General features: G+C 45.3%; 1 protein-coding gene across 1 annotated transcript in view; it reads right to left on the bottom strand.

Annotated features, from left to right (window-relative positions):
- LOC146811710 (microfibril-associated glycoprotein 4-like) overlaps nucleotides 1–21,912 on the bottom strand; it is a 55,387-nt gene that overhangs the window by 14,437 nt on the left and 19,038 nt on the right. The window contains exon 3 of the mRNA XM_085614525.1: nucleotides 2,701–2,867. Coding sequence (XP_085470651.1) covers nucleotides 2,701–2,867 — 167 coding nt within the window. The remainder of the gene's footprint in view (nucleotides 1–2,700; nucleotides 2,868–21,912) is intronic.

The raw sequence follows: 21,912 nt of genomic DNA, 5'->3' as shown, positions 1-21,912 counted from the left end.
CTGCCAGAGTGTGCAGAGCTTGGTGTGGTACTCCTGCACCATGGGCAAAGGACTGGTCTGTGGTTCTTCCCATGGCATAGTACGTGGATGTTTGCCCTGGAGGCAGTAGAAAGGTGACATGCTGATGGCAGAATGTTTGCTGTTGTTATAAGCGAATTCCACCATCCACAGCATGTCCGACCATTCTTTATCTGCTGACTACGGTAAGCAACGTAGATACTGTTCCATGGTATGGTTGGTCCTCTCGGCTTGGCCGTCGGTCTGAGGGTGGTACGCGGAGGATAAACGAACATCCAAATCCATGGCAGCGCACACCTCGTTCCAGAAACGAGGTGTGCTCTAGCCATGAAGTGCAAATGACACTGATGGAGGAAGACACTATATCTGGTGATATCGCCATAAAAGCGTTCGTGTGTGGCTAGTTGTATGGGATGGGGTGCTATGACCTGTATGGTGCTATCCTGTTGTGTGGCGGTGGAGGAGCCCTCATAGGTGAACACAGGAGGCCGTATCAGTCCTTCCTGCCACACCCTAGCAGTAGGAGTGGAACCCCAGGGATTGGCCAGCCCTGCCGCTACTTGACCCTGTAAGGCCGTCATGTCTTGGCGCAGACTGAGGTTTTCTGCCTGTATGTTTGCAAGTATAGCTGCTATGTCTTTCAGAGTGATCTCTGGTTTGCTCATGTCGTCCGGGCAAGATAGGTGTACTTGGGCTTCGGATTCTGTCAGACTCCCCCAAGCGTTACCTGTGGCTTGCGGAGAGATCTCGCAGAGGCGACATGGGCTATCATCCCCACACCCACCTCATTCGTAGTTGAACGGTCAACAAACTAGGATAGAGGGGGGGGCAGGGATGGTAGCTAGTGATCTGGGTGGTGTCAGGGTGGAGTAGTGGATGTCCCTCTGATGTCAAGAACGGGGAACGCCAACTGGACCGGAAGACAAGAGGACACCCGTTACCATCAACATTGGCCGCCTGTGACCGTTCACATGCAAACACACATACGTGAGACAACGAGTACCTCAGTATAGTTTTCTGAAGGTCTGCTACCATCAAAAGGAAAGGAACTGTCGTCTTGCCAGGAGTTAACGCTCCTGCGCTTTTCAACATACGTCACTGGCAAAATCCGCAAGCGCGGTATAAAACAACTGAGGGCAAAATCAGCAAGCGCTCCAGCGTGGTACAAACAACTATGGACAAAATCAGTAAGCGCTCCAGCGCAGTATAAACAACCATGGGCAAAATCAGCAAGCGCTCCAGTGTGGTACAAATCAACTGAGGGCAAAATCAGCAAGTGCTCCAGTGCGGTATAAAACAACTGAGGGCAAAATCAGCAAGCGCTCCAGCGCGGTATAAAACAACTGAGGGCAAAATCAGCAAGCGCTCCAGTGCGGTATAAAGGAACTATGGGCAAAATCAGCACGCGCTCCAGCGCGGTGCAAACAACTGAAGGCAGAATCAGCAAGCACACCAGCGCGTGGTCAAAAGGTACACATGGTAATTACAGCTAGTGCTCCAACGCGCCTTGCTATGACGTGGCAGGGCTTTAGGCGCTCCAACGCGGCAGCAATGCTCACTGTCTCGCGCTCTTGTGCGTAAGCCCGGTTCACAACCCAACATACGCTTCAAGCACTCCCGTGCAGCAGTGGCGGTAACGGTCTAGTGCTCCAGCGTTTCATCGAGGGTGACAAGTACCTGAATCAGGTTTCAGAGGCAGTTTCTGAGGAAAACGTTGGGACAGGCATCGGGAACGTTAATCCGAAGCGCCGTACCCGGGGGAAAGCTGCAGCTGATAAGCGGTTTCCCCCGGAAGCGCTGATGACGTCCCGCTATTTCCGGTGAGAGACTGGACCGCTCATGGCAGGCACCGGAAGTGGGTATGTCGCGTCTCACGCGCGCAACCCTAACGCGCACAGGCACACAACCCTGACGCGCACAGGCAAACATGTCAGACGGACCATGACAGAAACAATGATCGCCATAATTCATGAGTGTTCCTGCACTGATGGCCATGTGTCCTGGGCCCCTGTAGAGATCATCAAGTATGCAGAGTCCTTATGCTAACATCTTGGGCTCCCTTCATTAATGCACATAAATCCAGCTCTCCCTCCATCAACAGCCTTCTGATTGCTGTAATGCTGAACATGCATGCCTCGATCCCTTCACTGATGACTATATACCCTTTGATCCCTGACACACAAATTAGTGTATCCCACAGCCCCTACACTAGTTGTCATACATTCTGTTGCCCGTGGCACTGACGGACATATACCATGGAATTTCTGGCAATCAAGAACAAAAAAAACTGCAGTGTATATATAAACTGCTGGCCAAGCATCTTGCTATAATGGCACCAGTGGGCGTGCCACCACTGCACCTGTGCAGTGATAGGCATGCTCCCGTGGTCTTTGACTTTAGAGGAACTGCCACAGTATCTCTGATCACCAGTGCCCGGGACTCAAAGATCTCTAAATCTAGAATAATTAACTTTCAAACCAGAATTAAAGACTTTGCAAATCTATTGACTTTGCCATTGCTTGTTACATGTTGTGCAAAGATACATATGGTACAGTAGCAGCCAGGGGCAGAGACACTGTACTGGGGGCCACTCCTATTGTCACCTATTAGCCAAGATTGGCTGGCCACCCACATAAAGATACATTCCTTGAAAATATGATGAACACACATATTTCATATTACCGTCCATGGTCCTCCATCAGTTTTAGTGTCACAGAAGACGGGCACTGGTGCTTGCGGTCCAGCTGGGTAAATGACATATATTCCGCTTTGTTCTACTCTTGGGCGGATATCACTGCAGTCCAATGGTGCAGGCTCAACAACGTTCCTTATCATAATTTGTTTCAATGCTAGGGATAGGCAAAGGAGCAACAATGAAGAAAACATTCCTCACAACATGGCAAGGACGAATGTATGACGTTACAACGCATGCATTTACAACGCATGCCTTTACAATGCAGTTTTCACATCGCAACATCCTTTACAACGCATTCTTTTACATCGCATTCCATTACATCGCATTTTCAGAAACTACCTTTACAATGCATTCCATTACATCGCATTATACCTTTACAACGCATACCATTACTTTGCATTTAAGGTAAGTGTTTGATAGTATAGGGGTAATAATTACTATTCTAACTCCAGTGAGTGCAACAGAAGGGTACGTGTTGGATAGTGTAGGGGTAAAAATGACTATTCTAACTCCAGTGAGTGCAACAGTAGGGTAAGTGTTGGATAGTTTAAGGGTACTATGTGTTGTAATGGTATGCATTGTAATGACTTGCGATGTAATGCCTGCGTTGTAGTGACATGCGTTGTAATGACATGCGTTGTAGTGGCATGCGATGTAATTGCTCTGTTGTAATGACATGCGGTGTAAAGGATGTTGCGATGTAATGACTGCAATGTAAAGGTAGTTGGATGTAATGACTCCGTTGTAAAGGTTGTTTCCCTGCAATGACATGCTAAGACACTTCACGGAATGGCTCGAATTATGTAACTGTGCAGTGCGAGTGTAGACAGAGGGTCAGATTCACAAAGAGCCTCCGCCGCCATGATGGAGGCTCTGCACTCATGACGGATTCTCTTTAATAAGAAACCGTAAAGCGGAGATTCCGCCACGAGCGTGGAGGCTGGTTATAAATTGGGCCCTTATTTACTTTCAACCACGGACTTTAATGGGGTATATGTCAAAAGAATGAGGTCAATAATATCGACCAATATTTACATAAACTGCACAATATCGACTCCCAGAATATTACCAAGGTAAGCATACATAACTGATATAGATTTCCTATTCTTAACTCCACACCTGCTTACCTTCACGATATGTTTTAGTCGATAGATGTAACTGCATGCTGCCGTAAACAAAACTTAATATTTTGTTACCATACCTTCTAATGTGGGTCCAGGAGGAGTGTGCACAGGACAGATTTTCATGACATCCAATATGTCCATTCATGGATAAATTATAAAAGTACAGGCAGGGATTTACATTTACACTGAAGTGTACTTGTACATTTTTTACTATTCACAAAAAATCTCAGAAATATGCCTGGAAAGCTGCATCAGGCACGGGTTTCCAGACATACTACTGGAAAAATCATATGACATCTACTATGGACTTGATTCCTCCTGTATGGAGCTGTACATGGATGGCAGAAGTCGAGATCCTAGACTATCAGAGCCCGTCTGGTGGGCCAAAACTGCTTGTTGCCTTCCGCCGCGCCCCTAGACCCCTGTCCATTCGACCTCTCAGCTTCATGCGCAGGGACCTCCGTGGTCTCTGGAAGGACCGCCACTGGGGGGGCTGCCCTGTGATGGTTCAGGCAGTAAGGGCCACCTGCCACTCCTTGTGGCTTGTCTCTGGGGCCGGCCACAGAGGCCGCTGCTGCAGGGGCTTACTATGGTCCCTTATCAATGGCTGTCCGACGTCCACTAGTCACATAATTGGGGTTCATGCTGCTCCACCTTGCTGGTGCTGGCAGACAGCAGGGCAAGCGGGCCCGGCCCCTCAGGGATCAGCACCACCAGGTCTTCGTGTTCTCCTCAGTCTCGCGGGGCTTCTGATGCTGCCCTTCCTACAGACAAATGGAGGGCAAGCGGGCTCAGGCAATAGGTTTCTCCATCATAGCCATGAGACATGGGCCGCACCAAGCCGACTAAGGAGACTTTCCCTCTCACAGACGCTTTGATGTTGAACTCATTGCGGGTGGGACCCCGCCAAGCCCCAAAAAGTTGGATGCTATCTTCACAGAAATTGAGACCTCACAGACCCACTTAGAGGTGAAGGTCAAGACGATAGCACAGGATCTCAACCTCCTTCGCCAGAACCATCGAAACCTGACGGAGTGGGTTACCTGCGCAGAACACTCCCTAACTGACCTTCAGCCCCAGGCGTCTGGTCTACAGAAGCAAATGTGGGACAGAGTGGGTGCAGATCTTGGAAGCACTTGCGGAGGGTGCAAAGGGGTGCACCCGGTTCAGTAACATAAGGTTCATTGTCATGCCGATGGGCTACGAGGGCCTGGATCTCATACCCCACCTGGAACAATGATCTGGTGCCAGCCACCGACCCTACTCTGTTCTTCTCTATCAAAAGGGCACATTGCGTTCCCACGAGGTGCCCCCCTGCCGGGTCCTCCTCCACGGCCCATTGTTACCAAACTCTTAAAGGCTGCCCGATATCCTCTGGCAGTGCACCAGGCCTCTCCCATTCTGCAAGACTGATGGAGCAGGTAGTACAAAACTTTGTATACAATTACATATATAAAGAATATATAATTATGTTTTCAAGCAATAATCACCAAACCAAAACAATAAAAACCATAACTCTGCCACCAGAAAAACTGTTCCAGCGCAAGACCGGGAAGAATGAGTAATAACATTTACCGATACCCTCCCTCGCAGACCCGACGTCACACTAGCTCATTCACACACGCAGTCATTGGTGGGGCCCATAACACCAACACTCACACGTCTCTTTCACGAGTCTGCACACACAGGAGGGATGAGTAATTCATGCGAATAATTATAATTATTATAATAATTGAATGTGCAGGAGTAAGGATATTAGTGTATAGATGTGTAAAATAATTTTTCTCTCTATAGGTAATAAGGTATTCCTTTCATGTCAGCGCTTGGAACATTCATCTCTCCTGTAAGTGCAGACCAGTGAGAAGTGAAGTGTTGGTGTTATGGGCCCCCCCAATGATTGTATGAGTGAATATGTCATTGTGATATTTGGTCTGTGACGAAGGGAGGATATTTGGTACGGGTTTTGTCCTGATCCCCATTACCCAGGTTTCCGCGCTGCAACAAGACAATCATTGTATACTTTTCTTTCCGGACTTCACCCTGATGGTCCAGCAGAAACGAGCTTCCTTCCTGGGAGTCAAGCGCAAGTTGAGAGACCTGGGCATGAAGTATCCCCTCCTTTTTCCCTCCAAATTGAATGTGATCCAGGACAATAAGTCTAATTTCTTCCTGGATTCTTCAGAGGCGTGGAACTGGCTGGCAGCCACATTTCCTGACTCAGTGGGCACAGACGTCAGGGGGAGGTCTCCCAGGGGTAGGCCCAGCACCGATGATGACCTGGGAGCGGTCAGCCTGGCCACTCTGTGGCCTGAGTACAGCGACACGTTGCAGGCACAGGATGGCAACCTAGCCTCCCTGGAGGTAGCAGTGACATTTCATGAGCCTGTGCGGCCTCCCCAGAGCGCTCTTTGGTTGGTTTGGAGAGCGGGAGGGAGTTCTTGTGCACCCTTCCTATCAGATTCCGGCTCCCTTCCACAAGTGTCTTCCCCTAACAGCGGACGACAGAATATAAGCTGGTGGAGTCCCTGGTGTGCTTCGTCTTACGCAATCACCCAACCCACCTTCGGGCCACGGGTAGCTTGACCTGCCCCCCATGGAGGGGACTCTTGATGCTCTTAAGGGCCGGTTTGGGGATGCCCCTTTTTCACACACAATCCGTTCACTATCACTCAGGACTGGATCAATAGAAGAGCTCACACGCTCCTGCTATCACCCCCTCCACCCCCACACTATGCTTGCAATGTCTTGGTTTTCCTATTTGGGCTGCCAGCCGTTGCCAGGCTGCCTACAGTATTGGTATTGTTATTTGCACTGTTGTTATCTGTTGAACCTAGTTCTGTTTTTGTATTGTACATGGCTATGCATGCAGATTCCATCTTCCCGCTCCCCTATTAGCAGGTCCTCTATCCCTGCCCCAATAACACCCTACCTTTGTCGCTCCCTGTGGGACATAGGGGTACATCAGACTCATCGGCCTCATGCAACGATAGACTTTTAACTTCCTGTCCTGGATAATTTGCGGCATGCACACCCCAGCTAAGCGATATAGAGTACACACCTTTCTCAAGCACAAGAAGACCCACACTGTCTGCTGCAAGAATCACATATCACTAAAGCTGAAGGAATTCAACTCCAGAAGCGATGAAGGGGGCGCGTTTTCATTACCAATTTCTCGTCATATGCAAAGGGTGCACTCATTTGGGTGAAGGTAGGGACTCTCCTTCAGGTCCTACATCAGGAGGTGGATGTTGAGGGTCGACATGTCCTCCAGGAGGCGCACCTAATGGCCGCCATGTTCACATAGGCTGCATCTGCGCTCCTGCCACAGATCAATTCACCTTCCTCTGGCATCTCTCACTCGTACTGGCCAGGTGGGCACATATCCTGTGTGTTTTCAGGGCGGAGGGGGGCATGAGGAAACTTTAACGCAGTTCTGGACCCTAGCATGCAGTGTTCCCACCCATCCACTCCCCAGCTCCACAACAGTTGCTAATGTGAAGGCCCTTTTGGCCAGGAGCATCGGTGGCCTTGGTGGATGCCTGGAGTCACTGCAATCCGGGTCTGTGACCCTACTTATTTTATTCCACAGTCCACAGGGTTTCTGCGCACCTAGACTGCATCATTTGCCCCAGGCCCTTTGCCCCTCTCTTACACGGTGGATCTAACCTCAGTAGCCTCGGTCCTGGCGGACTTCGGACGAGTGTCAAGACTGCTAGTTAGCTGGATAAGTCATGTTTGTTGCCCTTGGTGCCGGCAGGTACAGCAGGCTTCTGGATCTGGTGGGAGGTCCCATTCGGTGGGAAGCTACGATATTCCTTTTCTAGGGGGTCCTGATTTATCACACAACCTTGGACCAGTGTGAGGGAAATCAGCTGGGTGTAACCACATTCCTTCTTGTCACTTCATTCGGCGGGCCCTCCTTCGCCTTACCCATGCCAATATTTGCCTCCCTAGGAATCTCCCCATCTTTCCGCCGGTGACCCTCACCTGTCTAATGCAAGGCCTTCATCTTATCTTGTATGAGATTGCCATCAGACGCACTCAAATTGGAGCACTATACTGTCTCAGCTGGAGCGCGTCACAGCAATCACCAATATCTCCTCTTGGGAGATGGGTTCGCTGGAACTTTATAGCAGGCAGTGTAAGCATAGAGCAGCAGTTTGCTTATTCGACCTGGGGCAGATTTACAAAGAATTGACATAGGACAGCGTTTCAAGTTATATTGCTGCACTGTCCTATGCCAACTTGAAAGGGCAGGAACGCACCACATTTACAAGATATGGTACATTGCTTTCCTTTCAGCCGGCGCACAATTAAGCAGCCGTGCGCCAAAGCAGTCACCATTGCACCATGGCAAAAGGCTATCTGTGTTGTTGCCATGATTGTTTTTGTGTGGGCAGCGACACCTTCCTGCACAAAAACAATCTTTGGAGGTGTTTTCCTCTTTCTATGTGTGCTGAGAATGCAGGGTGGCTTTATGTTGCCTTGTAGAAATGGCTATGCCCTGTGCATCCCTGGAGTATCATAAAAAGTGACGTTCCGGTGATGCACAAGGCTTGTTAATAAGCCCCCTGGCTCTCATCTTGGATGAGAAAGCAATTACAGTGCGCTGGAAGTCACTTACCTCGAACTGTGACCATTGGCGGCTGATTTTCACTCGCTGGGCCACTGCATAGGCGACTGCATTTCACCTTAAGCACGCTAGGGGATCCGTCCAATGACCCTGGTGTGGAAATAGCTGCTATCCAGATTGATTGACCAGTCATTAAGCTCATTCTTGGACACTGCACCCATGACCCTATAATTTATGCCATACACCAAGCCTAACCACCCCTCTTAATGCCCTATTTTACCTTCCCTAGACGATATGTAACCCCACCCTAATCAACATCAACAAGCCTTTAAGCTCTACTCCTCCGCTCCCCCCTTCCCTCCCACTCCCTTCAGTGCACGGCATCTTCTCCTGCGCTTTTCTTGACTCTTCTGCATGCCTATTTATTTTACAACTATACCACATGCATGACCTATGTACATTCAATTTCATTGATTGCTGTATTTTGTTTTGGGCAAAACTTCGATAAACAATGTGTTAAAAAAATATATATTTAGTTCCAGAATTTGTGCCTGTTATTTGGAAAGTTTAATCACCTTATATTAATGGAGATCAGTTTGAATGCGCATCTTAAATATGGTGAGCTGAGTAAGTTTGCTATGATGTGCTTAGTCAAAACTGTAATCTTGAAAGGAATAGAACAAACATTTCTCATACTACATTTCAATCAACATTTCCTGTAGGGAGTCCCAGGACATCCTCCCTCCCCCCCCTCTGACTGTGCCCCATGCCCAACACCACAGCCAGATTTTGGTGCTACCTGGTCCAGAACTTCTCCAGTCGCATTACACCAGATCGCAGTCAGTCCATTGCTCTATGATCTGAGGCAATTCATCAATACCCTTCTCTTTCTTTTTTTATCTTCAGGAGAGGGCAATAGGTATCTGAGACCACAGCTAACTCTGCCCCAATATCCCCTGTGATTTGCTTGATGGGCTTGCTGGTCATCTATCTTGCTGTCTTTGTTCTTTATCTAGGTTCTCTGGTTTCAGTAGAACTTTGGCCTTTGCCTAGGAGCAAATGGCTCTCCTCTTTCCTTTCCATGGGAAGAAGAGAAGGAAAGAATATCTCAACCAGTACTGGATTTTCTATGTTTGAATGTGGTCTGCTGGGTACTTGGAATCTCTTCTATTCTATAAGATCAAAGCTGACTGGTCTTTGTAGATCTAGATCTTGTCTGTCTCAGCAAGTATGTCACCCTTCTACCTTGCTTCATTTCTAATATTTTCTTTCAGTACATACATCTCCAATGTGTTCTATCCAGGTCTATATGTTACGGATTATCAGGCGCTAGTACGTCCTTAAAGAGTGAGGGCATATTTATAACATTTGTGGAGCAGTGGAGCACAGCAAGTCATCTTGCTGCACTGCCCTGCCCTGCATCACAGGAAAAGGACAGGAATGTGCTGCATTTATACAATACTATTAACAGAAGATTGTTTGGACGTGCTGTTCAACTGAATCTATTTCAAGAAAACCCCTTTCAACATGTAAAGTGGGTTTGGTGTTTTTACTTCACCTTTTCTTCATATATTCATTTATAAAACATACACCTCATTCCTGCGGCATCTCAGTAATGTCTTACTGAGATGCCGAAGGAATGAGGTCGGAGTGGGATGCTGCAAGAAACTTTAAAGAATTATCCAGGTGCAGTTGCCAAAGCGAAATAATGACGGCGTCCACCTTCCTCGATTAAGCACAAAACCTTGAACACGTTTCTCTTTATTACCTACTGTGTGACCTGTCCTGACTCGCATCTACACTCGTGTCTTAAACAGTGTTATAACTACAGAAAACCACACCAGGAATTACAAATAAGGTTTTCCCACAAACTATACAAGAAATCTTTTTGAACGCTGCAGTTCATTCCGCCATTGAGTAACATCTCTTGTACTTACCTTCGCTTTCATGAAAGAATCCGACCTAGTCCTGGTTCTGAGGAGAACCCCCAAAGAAAAATAGGGTTCAGAAACGCGTCGACAACACACAGCTAGCCGCAACCGACATCACTTCACTGAATAAATACAGTGTGCAAACAAGACATTCCGTCTGTTGTAATATAAATGTTGTCTAGCTGTCCATAGCAGGTTTCAGCAATGTAAAATATGAATAAGTCTGTACCGCTATTTTTTCCTTTCCAAATTTAGGGCTGGTTATTTATGTTACCAAAGTGTCTTTGTTGTATAATTGTCTAATGGTTATTGTATTGTATTTATTGTTGATGTCCGGTTGAATGGTCACATGTATGTCTCTTTTCTATGACATGAGTTTGATGTAATTTTTCATGTATGTTTTATAAATGAATATATAAAGAAATGGTAAAGTAAAAACACCAAACCCACTTTACGTGTTAAAAGGGGTTTTCTTGAAATAGATTCAGTTGAACTTGTCCAAACAATCTTCTTTTAATAGTTTGATTGGTGGCCTAGTTTAGGCGGGTACATAGGCCCAACCCCCCATTGTTATTAAAAAGCATTTATGCAATACAGCACATTACTGTCCTTTCCCCCTGTGCTGGCTCAGTTTTGGCAGCCTTGCGCCGACGCAGGCACCCTTGCCCTATGGTGCAAGGGTGCCTGTGTTGTAGGCAGGATTGTTTTTGTGCAGGAAGGCACACCTTCCTGCACAAAAATAGGCCTGAGAGGCCTTTCCCTCTTTCCACGTGTGTTGCACAATGCAGCACATGGAGGAAGAGGAAAACGAGGAGAAATAAAGATGTTTCTCCTCATTACACCTCTCCTGGAGAGGCGTATCATTTTGGAGCATTCCCAGGTTTACAAGTCCTTGTAAATCTGGAATGCCTCAAAACCCATGGTAGTTGCGTGAGAAGATTCACTGTAGTGCCCATGAATGCCTCTCTTGCACAGAGTAAGGCAACACAGTGATTCACGCTGCATTGCCGTTGAGTGGTTTTGCATGGCTTCATAAATCTGACTTAAAGGTTTGTGTCATGCATGCACCACTTTGCGTGGAGCAATCATGATGCAAAGCTCACATAAATATGCCCCGTAGTGCGCAAATTCTACAACTTATTCATCTATTTTGCTAGTGGGAAGCTCCCGATTTCTGATAATGTGGAAGCAGGACCAGCTTTCCAAGAGCTCTAATTGTCCTTTGAGTCATATATTTTGTTCCTGTAATAGAAGAATTTCATGCTTGCTAAACTCTTGGTCTTCCTCCCACTTATCTTTGTTTTCTTCCAGCGAGAAGATGCATTCCCCCAAGTCATTCATATTGTTTTTGATGTCAATGAGTTCTCTGTTAATAACCATGTGTAGCCTCGCTCAAAATAATCTCTGAGGCTGGCAAATAGTAATTCTAGGTCAGGCTTCTCCAACAAGTAGCTTGAGAGCTACTGGTAGCTCTCCAGCTACCTATTTGCAGCTCTCTTGTGTGCAGCCCAGTCTACTAAATTAGAAGCTTCTGGCTGGCTGAATATATATATATATATATGTATATATATATATATATATATATATATATATATATATATATATATATATATATATATATATATATATATATATATAAATAATAGATAGTTATAGTTAGGACCGAGTTCCCATAGTAAATCTGAAAATTCTATTTTGAATAACTTTGGCGCTGGTTGACTTATCTTTGTGAAATTTTCAAAACTAATGGGGCGGGCGCTCCGCTCAGCTCCTACCCTGAAAGTCACGGGGTGATTCGTCAAGCGGGGGCTGAGAAAAAAGGGGGGTCCCAAAACGCGTTTTCCCCATGCATTTTCCCATAGGACCTTTAGTCGAAGGTACAGCCCGAACGGCTGAACAGAATTACTTGAAATTTGGCAAAGAGGTAGTCCTCAGGTCAGGCATGTGCCTTTTGCATATATGGTGTCAATCTGTTCAGTAGTTCCTGAGAAAATTGCAGTTAAAAGTACATAAATATATATATGCACTAAATGTCCGCGAGCGTAATTCTGATTGGTGGTTAGATGTCAGTCAACATTCGAATCGGTCGAAATCAGGAAGTGTGGGACGCCATTTTGTGTGTGACAGTGAAAAAGAAAGGTGGAGAACGTGAAAAGGGGGCAGGGTAGAGAGTTCCTGACCCCCTAGCCTTTGTCAGGGGGTCCCTGAAGGATCCCGAAGGGTGAAACATTTTTTAATTTTTTTTTCAAAAAATTGCGGGGTGCGCGCACCGTGCGCACACCGCACGGTGCACGCTCGGCGGCAAAAAATTCATTAAAAAAATTGAATTAAAAATCAAGTTCTTCTTGGAGAAGTGAAGTGAGTTCTGAAAAGAACTGGTTTTTTTGTCTTTTTTGTTTTGTATTTTTTTTTTAGTTTTTTAACAATTTTGTATTTTTTTTTATTTTTTTACAGCAGCAAAAAAAAACAGTAAAAACTGTTCAACAGGAACAAAAAATGAAAACAATTATGGGGTGGAGCATGTGTGCTTCTGTATTTTGTTCTCTATTAGGTTAATGCTGCTCTCACCATAACAGAGAACAACATTGCAACGTATATAAACCTTCTGGAACAGAGGGTGGATATCCAGAGGTCTTGAAGCAGGTGAACTTGCGGCCACAGATGATGTGCTCGGCTGAGCTGGTGGAGGGTTGTCTCTTGTAGCTCGTGTAGACTCACGAGCATAAGCCACAGGATGCACTGTTTTAAAGTGCCTCAACATAGAGTAAATACTAAAGGAATATTTTTTTTTAGGATCTTCTCTAGATAAGACCACTCCACAAACAGTGCATGTGACTTTTGGAGCATTCACCTTCTTCTGGCCCTCTGGAAAAGTGAAAAAATTCCAAATGAATGAGTCCTTTTGTTTCCTCTGCCTTGGTGGGACAAAGGTCTCCTCCTCACTCCCTGAAGAAGACTCCTGTTCTGCCATTTTCAGGTGCAGGAAAAGCTGTTCAGCTCCTTCTCTCAGGAAATAAGAAGAAATAATGAGGGGAGTGGGTGTGGTGTTTGAAGATTCTGGAACTGAAACTACTATGAACCAATGAAAAGTGTTGTTTCGTAATCACATGACTTGCCGTGCGCGCACCATGCGCGCACCGTGCGTGCACGGAGCACGCACGCATGCGCACACGGAGCACGCACACATGCGCACACGGAGCACGTATCCATGTGCATACGGAGCACGCACAGAGCACGCACGCATGCGTGCACGGAGCACGCACACATGCGCACACGGAGCACGTACGCATGCGCACACGGAGCACGCACGCATGTGGGCACGGAGCACGCACGAAGATAGCCAACGAGAAAAGTTGAGAACATGAAAACAAGTAACGGAAAACACTTCCTAACGCCCTAGGCCTTGTCACAGGGTCTCAAAAGGACCCACAAGAGCAAACAAAATGCTTTAAAAAAAAAACAAATTTTGCAGGTGCGCGCACCGTGAAAAACCCTAAAAAAAAAAAACTGTTTATAAGTTTATAGAAGATATTAACTATGCTGTTCAACTTTATCCTAATTAAAAAAAAGAGCTGAGCCATTCCATATTACAGGATACAGTCAATCTATAACTATATACATAGGTAGTTTATGGTAAAATAAATATATAAAAAAATATAATAATACATACATAAATTAGCATTTAAAAAAACTTGCAAATTCAGTAAAAAAAACATAGGTTTCACACACGTTATAGTTAGGAATTAGCATTTAAAAAACCTTGGAAATTCACTGAAAAAACCATAGGTTTCACACATGTTATAGTTAGCTGGACATTTCACTCGTACAAAACCATTGAAATTCCCCCGTTCAGCTAACTATAACTCGCGCGCCCGCAATCCACTGCTGATGACGTCACATATTACATCACTCATGACATGGTCAGTGACATCACTCATGACATCACTGATGACATCTCAAATGACATCACTGATGACATCACTGATGACATCATCCAGTGAATATGTGTCTTTCTGAAAAATAAATATTTTTTATATATGTATATCTAAAGGTTAATGGAAGAATAAATGGGTAAATAAGTGTCTAAATGGATGTTTTTTTTTGTAAAATTTATTGTATAACTGACTTATTAACAGTATCTTAGTGAATACAAGTATTAGTGAGTAATGTTTAAATATTTAAATATCTGTATCAGTGTCTCACTTTGTGTATAAGTGGCTGCATGGGTTGGTGAGTAGCTAAATGAGTGTGTATATGGGTTATTAGTTCGTTTTTAGAGTATCAGTATGAGTGTCTTTATGGTTCAGTGGGGGATGTTACTTAGCGTATAGATGCATGAATGAGTGACTCATTGTATGTGTTTTGAAGACAGTATGTGAGCAGGACAGTATGGGTGGATGAGTGTGTGTATGGGTGAGTAAGAGAGTGAATGACTGTCTCAATAGTGTCTTTATGAGTAAGTGCATATGTTTTAAACTAGTATATGTGAGTATTGATGTATATAAGTGAGGATATATGAGAGTGAGAGATTGGAAGAGTTCCTGTATAAATAAGTATGTGTTTCTATAAGTGATTGTGAGGATATATGAGAGTGAGAGATTGGAAGAGTTCCTGTATAAATAAGTATGTGTTTCTATAAGTGATTGTTTAAGAGAGTAAGTATGTGTACGTTTCTGTAGAAGTAAGTGTAGTGGTGTATGAATAGCTGTATATGCAAGTAAATGGATATTTATTTGCATGTGTGAGTATGTGTGTGAGTAACTCTATGTATGAGTGTAGGTGTGTAACAGGATGTATAGGTGTATGAGTACATATGATGACTGAGTACATGTATGAGTGACTATATAGAAGTGTTGATGAATGAGTGGATGCGTATGTAGATTTTGCAATTACTGAATCGGTTGTTCTAACTGGTATTGGTATCTCTATACTTTTCAAAACTTTAGTTTGTATTTTTCAATGTGTGTATCAAAGTTTATATTAGGATAAGAGGAGGTCTGCCACTCTTACACAAGGATGATGTCATCAGTGATGTCATCAGTGATGTCATTTGAGATGTCATGAGTGATGTCATGAGTGATGTCACTGACCATGTCATGAGTGATGTAATATGTGACGTCATCAGCAGTGGATTGCGGGCGCGAGTTATAGTTAGCTGAACTAACTCTATAACGGGGGAATTTCAATGGTTTTGTACGAGTGAAATGTCCAGCTAACTATAACATGTGTGAAACCTATGGTTTTTTCAGTGAATATATATATATATATATATATCACCGAAAACTCCCTCCTCACGGACAGAGCAGAGGCCACACAGGGGAGAACCTGGGAAACACTTTTTAATTGCGGCAAATGCAATTCGGCCTGACGGCCTTCCTCAGTGCCAGAGCAGTGTTCAGGAGGTTTCACAGCCCCAGTTATTATGAGTCCCGCTCCGTTGTTATTGGACAACGACAACTCCACCCCCAAACAGGTGTGTCTGCTCACGAATAGTAGCTCACGGGCTTTGAGTGAACTACTGGTCCCAGAATGCTGTTGGCTTTCAGGTAGGTGATGCAGGGAGGTATTGTAGTGCCAAAATGATCGTACTGCGTGTTGGACAATCAAAGGTACTTCTGAAACCAATGTCCTGCTGTGATGTCTGTCAAGCGCTTCCCTGGGTCGCCAGACCACATCCAGCTCCGTGCCTTGGAATCCATCCGGCGGGGGCAGGTACGGCCATGCATCCCGCCCAGTGTGAAGTGGAATCACTTCACAACCGCCATTCTCCTTCCGCAGCGTTGAGGTGGGCCCCAGCCTTTCAATAACTTGAAAAATGCCACAAAGCTGCCGAGGCAGCAGCCAGTAAAAGATGGGGCCGACTTGCAATGTGGGGGCCTCTGTACCGCGTCTCTGGCTGACGCGTGTAACATCACCGAAAACTCCCTCCTCACGGACAGAACAGAGGCCACACAGGAGAGAACCTGGGAAACACTTTTTAATTGCGGCAAATGCATTTCGGCCTGACGGCCTTCCTCAGTGCCAGAGCAGTGTTCAGGAGGTGGGCCCCAGCCTTTCAATAACTTGAAAAATGCCACAAAGCTGCCGAGGCAGCAGCCAGTAAAAGGAGGGAGTTTTCGGTGATGTTACACGCTTAAATGGTGTAAATCCGTTCAGTAGTTCCTGAGAAAATTAGAGTTAAAAGTTAGTGATATCTATGGCCGGGGAGGATCCGCGGATCCTCCCCGCACCCTCCCAGAACCCTTCCGAGCACGAGCTGAATGCTAATTGGCTGCCAACACTCTGAATCAGGAAGTGTTGGCAGCCATCTTGTACCTCGGTAGAACCGAGGCACAAGAAAGCACAAAAACAAAGGCGCAAAACGCGACAAGGAGGAAGGGTAGAAACACCCTGACCCCCTAGGCCTGCTCAGGGGGTCCCACAAGGACCCCAAGGGCCCGAAAAAGTATTTTTTTTTTTAAAAAAATCAGCGAGATTCGCACACCCAGCGCGAATTTCGGCCGAAAATTTAAAAAAAGAGAAGCGCGGGGCTCCCGCGCTTCTTTGGTAATTGGCCCCCGGGGGGCCAAATCCCGGGGGCAGAAATAAAAAAGTGTGGGGGGGTCCCAATCCCCCCCACACTGCCCCGGGGACCGCCACCCCCCAGGGCTCAGAGATACTATAAAGGGGGGGCTCACGGCCTCCCCCAGCCCCGGGGACCGCCAACCCCGGGGCTTGAAAGTATTTGCGATGGGGGGGCTCTCAGGCCCCCCCAGCCCCGGTGACCGCCACCCTCCGGGGCAACTTCTCCTGGAGCCAATGATGGCCCTGGGGACCGCCACCCCCCAGGGCCGGCTTCTGCAGTGTCCCGGGGTGCCCACCCCCGGGACACTGCTGTTTGCAATGACAGGGCGGGAGCCTCGCGGCTCCCACCCTGTCATTGCAAACTGCTTTGCTTCATTGAAGGGAGAGCAGGTAAACCTGCTCTCGCTTCAGTGAAGCAAAGCTGATTGCTTTTCGACATGGGGAGCAGCATGTTAGCTGCTCCCCATGTCGAAAAGCAATGCCGGCAGAAAAGATCGGGATCGGGCCGGAGGCCACGCCCCCTCCTTACACCACTCGGCAAACGCGCCCCCTGGTGCGTTTGCAGAGGGGGAACTAATTCCCCTTGAATACTGGGGGTCCCTGGGGGCCAACTAGCCCACCAGGAACCTCCAGTATGCGCCAGGGGGCTGCGTTTCAGAGAGGTGTAATGAGGCTACACCCCTTTTTACACCTCTCTACAACGCAGCTCCGTGGTGCTTACTGGAGGTACCTGGTGGCCTAGTTGGCCGCTAGGGGACCTCAGGATTCAAGGGGACTTAATCCCCCAACTTAAAACGCGCCACGGGGCGCGTTTGCACAGTGGTGAAGGTAGGGTGCGGGGCCAGAGGTGATACTGTGCAAACACGCCCTGCGGCGCGTTTTAAGTTGGGGAATTCATTCCTCTTCAATCGAGAGGTCCCCTAGGGGTCAACTAGCCCACCAGGTACCTCCAGTAAGCGCCACGGAGCTGTGTTGCAGAGTGTTGTAAAAAGGGGCGTGGCCTCTGAACACCTCTCTGCAATGCAGCTCCCTGGAGCATACTGGAGGTACCTGGTGGGCAAGTTGGCCGCCAGGGGACCTCAGGATTCAAGGGGACTTAATCCCCCAAATTAAAACACGCCACAGGACGCGTTTGCACAGTGGTGAAGGTAGGGGGCGTGGCCTGAGGTGATATGTGTGCAAACACGCCCTGTGGCGCGTTTTAATTTAGGGAATTAATTCCTCTTCAATCCAGAGGTCCCCTAGGGGCCAACTAGCCCACCAGGTACCTCCAGGAAGCGCCACGGAGCTGCGTTGCAGAGTGTTGTAAAAAGGGGCGTGGCCTCTGAACACCGCTGTGCAACGCAGCTCCCTGACGCATACTGGAGGTACCTGGTGGGCTAGTTGGCCCCCAGGGGACCGCAGAATTGAAGAGGAATTAATTCCCCAACTTAAAACGCGCCACAGGGCGTGTTTGCACACGTCACCTTAGGCCCCGCCCCCTTCCTTTACCATTGTACAAATATTCCTCTAAAATCAACCGAACTACGAATTCCGATTTACTCACCTGTTATCAGGAGAGAACCCAGGGCTGCATCTTTTAGCCCAGCACTGACCCTGAAAAATAATTCTAAGCGTACTTACCAGTAACTTGTATTTCCTTCCATAGGAATCCATTGTGTGGTTTTCAGCAGAAACTTTTCTGTGTCCATTTTTGAAACGTACAAATATTACTCTAAAATCAGCCGAACTACGAATTCCGATCTACTCACCTGTAATCAGGAGAGAACCCAGTGCTGCATCTTTTAGCCCAGCACTGACCCTGAAAAGTAAATCTAAGCGTACTTACCAGTAACTTGTATTTCCTTCCATAGGAATCCATTGTGTGGTTTTCAGCAGAAAATTTTCTAAGTGTCAATTTTGAAACGTACAAATATTCCTCTAAAATCAGACGAACTACGAATTCCGATCTACTCACCTGTTATCAGGAGAGATCCCAGGGCTGCATCTTTTAGCCCAGCACTGACCCTGAAGAGTAATTCTAAGCGTACTTACCAGTAACTTGTATTTCTTTCCATAAGAATCCATTGTGTGGTTTTCACCAGAAAATTTTCAGTGTCCATTTTTGAAACATACAAATATTCCTCTGAAATCAGCCGAACTACAAATTTCGATTTACTCACCTGTTATCAGGAGAGAACCCAGGGCTGCATCTTTTAGCCCAGCACTGACCCTGAAAAGTAATTCTAAGCGTACTTACCAGTAACTTGTATTTCCTTCCATAGGAATCCATTGTGTGGTTTTCACCAGAAAATTTTGTGTGTCCATTTTTGAAACGTAGAAATATTCCTCTAAAATCAGCCGAACTACGAATTCCGATTTACTCACCTGTTATCAGGAGAGAACCCAGGGCTGCATCTTTTAGCCCAGCACTGATCCGGATGAGTAATTCTAAGCGTACTTACAAGTAACTTGTATTTCCTTCCATAGGAATCCATTGTGTGGTTTTCACCAGAAAAGTTTCTAAGTGTGTATTTTCACAAACTAAAATTATTCCTAAAAAATCGTCTGTATGACTTAAACACATTCTTTCAACTGTTTACAGGAGGTTGGCCAGTGCTGGATCCAGGATCCACCACTGAGTAAGAAAAAGTAATGATAACACTACTTACCTGCTGAGTGAATTTTCTGCCATAGGATAAACATTGGTGATTCTATGTGAAAAAATGTCTAAGTGTCAACTTTTAAAATACAATAATATTCCTTAAAAATAACTACTGTAACCAAAGCGCTTTTACTCAACTGTTTACAGGAGATGTCCAAGGACTGAATCTAGGATCCAGTCCTGTGGTTAGAAAAGTAATCCATAAAGTAACTAATTGCATTTCACTAGAAATTCACATTGAGCTCAATGTTGCTTTGTGTTTGAAATTGTGTTGCCCATTGCAACAACTGTAACCACTGTACTTAAAAGTCTGTTGCCTATTTGCCAAGTATTTAAACTATAGTAATTCATTCTGAGAAAGTATATTTTGTATTGTAATGTATAATGTAATTATAATGTAATTAAAAAAAATATATCTAGAAATAAATAGTTTAAAAAATATAGTAAATCAGTATCAAAAAAATCAGTATAACAATTAATACATTCAAAATTGTCATTTACAAAACCTTTGAAATTCACTGAAAAAACCATAGGTTTCAGGCCTGATATAGTTAGGAATTAGCATTTAAAAAACCTTTGAATTCACAGAAAAAACCATAGGTTTCAAGGGCGTTATAGTTAGGAATTGGCCTTTTATAAAATCTTAGAAATTCACTGAAAAAACCATAGGTTTCAGGGGCGTTATAGTTAGCTGGACATTTCCCTCGTACAAAACCCTAGAAATTCCCCCGTTATAGTTAGTTCAGCTAACTATAACTCGTGCCCCCGCAATGCACTGCTGATGACGTCACATATTACATCACTCATGACATGGTCAGTGACATCACTGATGACATCTGAAATGACATCACTGATGACATCACTGATGACGCCATCCAGTGAGTGTGTGTTTCTGTAAATTTTAAATATGTTTAATATATATATAGGGAAAAACCTATGGAAGAATGAGTGGGTGTATAAGTGTGTGAATGGATGATTTAGTAGGTACGTGACTGACTCTATAAGTGAGTCATTAAACGTATCTTACTCCAGACTAGTGACTAAACTGTGTGAATGTCTGTATCTGTCTGTCTGTTGCTGTATAAGCGGCTGCATGGTTTTGTGAATAGCTATATGAGAGTTTCTATGGGTTATTGATTGGTTGTCTGAGTATCTGTTTGGGTGCCTGAGTGTTTGTGTGGGTGGGGTGTGTGTGACTCTGTGCATACATGTGTGAGTGGGTGATTCTATGGGTGCATGGTTTTAAGAGTGCATCTGTGATGGAGTGTATGGTTGGGTGAGCGTATGTATGGGTGTGTTAGTGATTGGATGTATATCTCAGTGGTACATGTGTGAGTAACTACATATGTGAAAGGCAGTATATATGTGTGTAAGAGTATATAAGTGGGTATATATGAGAGTGTGTGATTGTTAGAGTGGCTGTATGGATGAGTGTGTGCTTGTATCAGTGATTGTATAAGAGCGTAAGAATGTGGTACTATTTTTATGGGTAAGTGAACTTGTGTGTGTATAACTGCATAGGTGAGTAAATGGGAGTGTGATTAATTATTTGCATGACTGACTAGGTGTGAGAGTACCTCTATTGATGATTGGTGGTGTGTGAGTGTCTATGTAGGTGTATAAATGCATATGATAGTCCTGTACTGAGTGACTGTAAGTATGAGTGACTGTACAGGTGAGTGAGTGGATGTGTGTGTAGATCTAAGAGTCAATGAGTGGGTATGTAGTTATTGGTATTGGAGTATCTATGGTTTTGGGAATGGACGTCTGAAATTTTGATTGAGTATATCAAAGGTTGTGAGAAGATGCACTAATTTATCACATGGATGACGTCATCAGTGATGTCATCAGTGATGTCATTTCAGATGTCATCAGTGATGTCATCAGTGATGTCACTGACCATGTCATGAGTGATGTAATATGTGACGTCATCAGCAGTGCATTGCGGGGGCGCGAGTTATAGTTAGCTGAACTAACTATAACGGGGGAATATTTAGGGTTTTGTACGAGGGAAAAGTCCAGCTAACTATAATGCCCCTGAAACCTATGGTTTTTTCAGTGAATTTCTAAGGTTTTTTAAATGCCAATTCCTAACTATAACGCCCCTGAAACCTATGGTTTTTTCAGTGAATATAAATATATATATATATATATATATATCTCCAACATTTAAGAGTGTGTATTTGAGAATACATATGTGTGTATTTTCAGAATAAATAAGGGTATATTTGGAGAAAAATAGGTGAATTTCCAAAATATATTTATATCTGATAGTTGAGTGTCAAATCATGTGGCACTGGGGAAACCTATTGCTGATAATCTTACTAAGCCTGGGGCTTTCAGGTATGGCCGTTATGTATTAC

The sequence above is a fragment of the Triturus cristatus genome, chromosome 7, assembly GCF_964204655.1.
Source record: "Triturus cristatus chromosome 7, aTriCri1.1, whole genome shotgun sequence".
Taxonomy (NCBI): Eukaryota; Metazoa; Chordata; class Amphibia; order Caudata; family Salamandridae; genus Triturus; species Triturus cristatus.
This window is presented reverse-complemented; position numbering and strand designations above follow the sequence as displayed.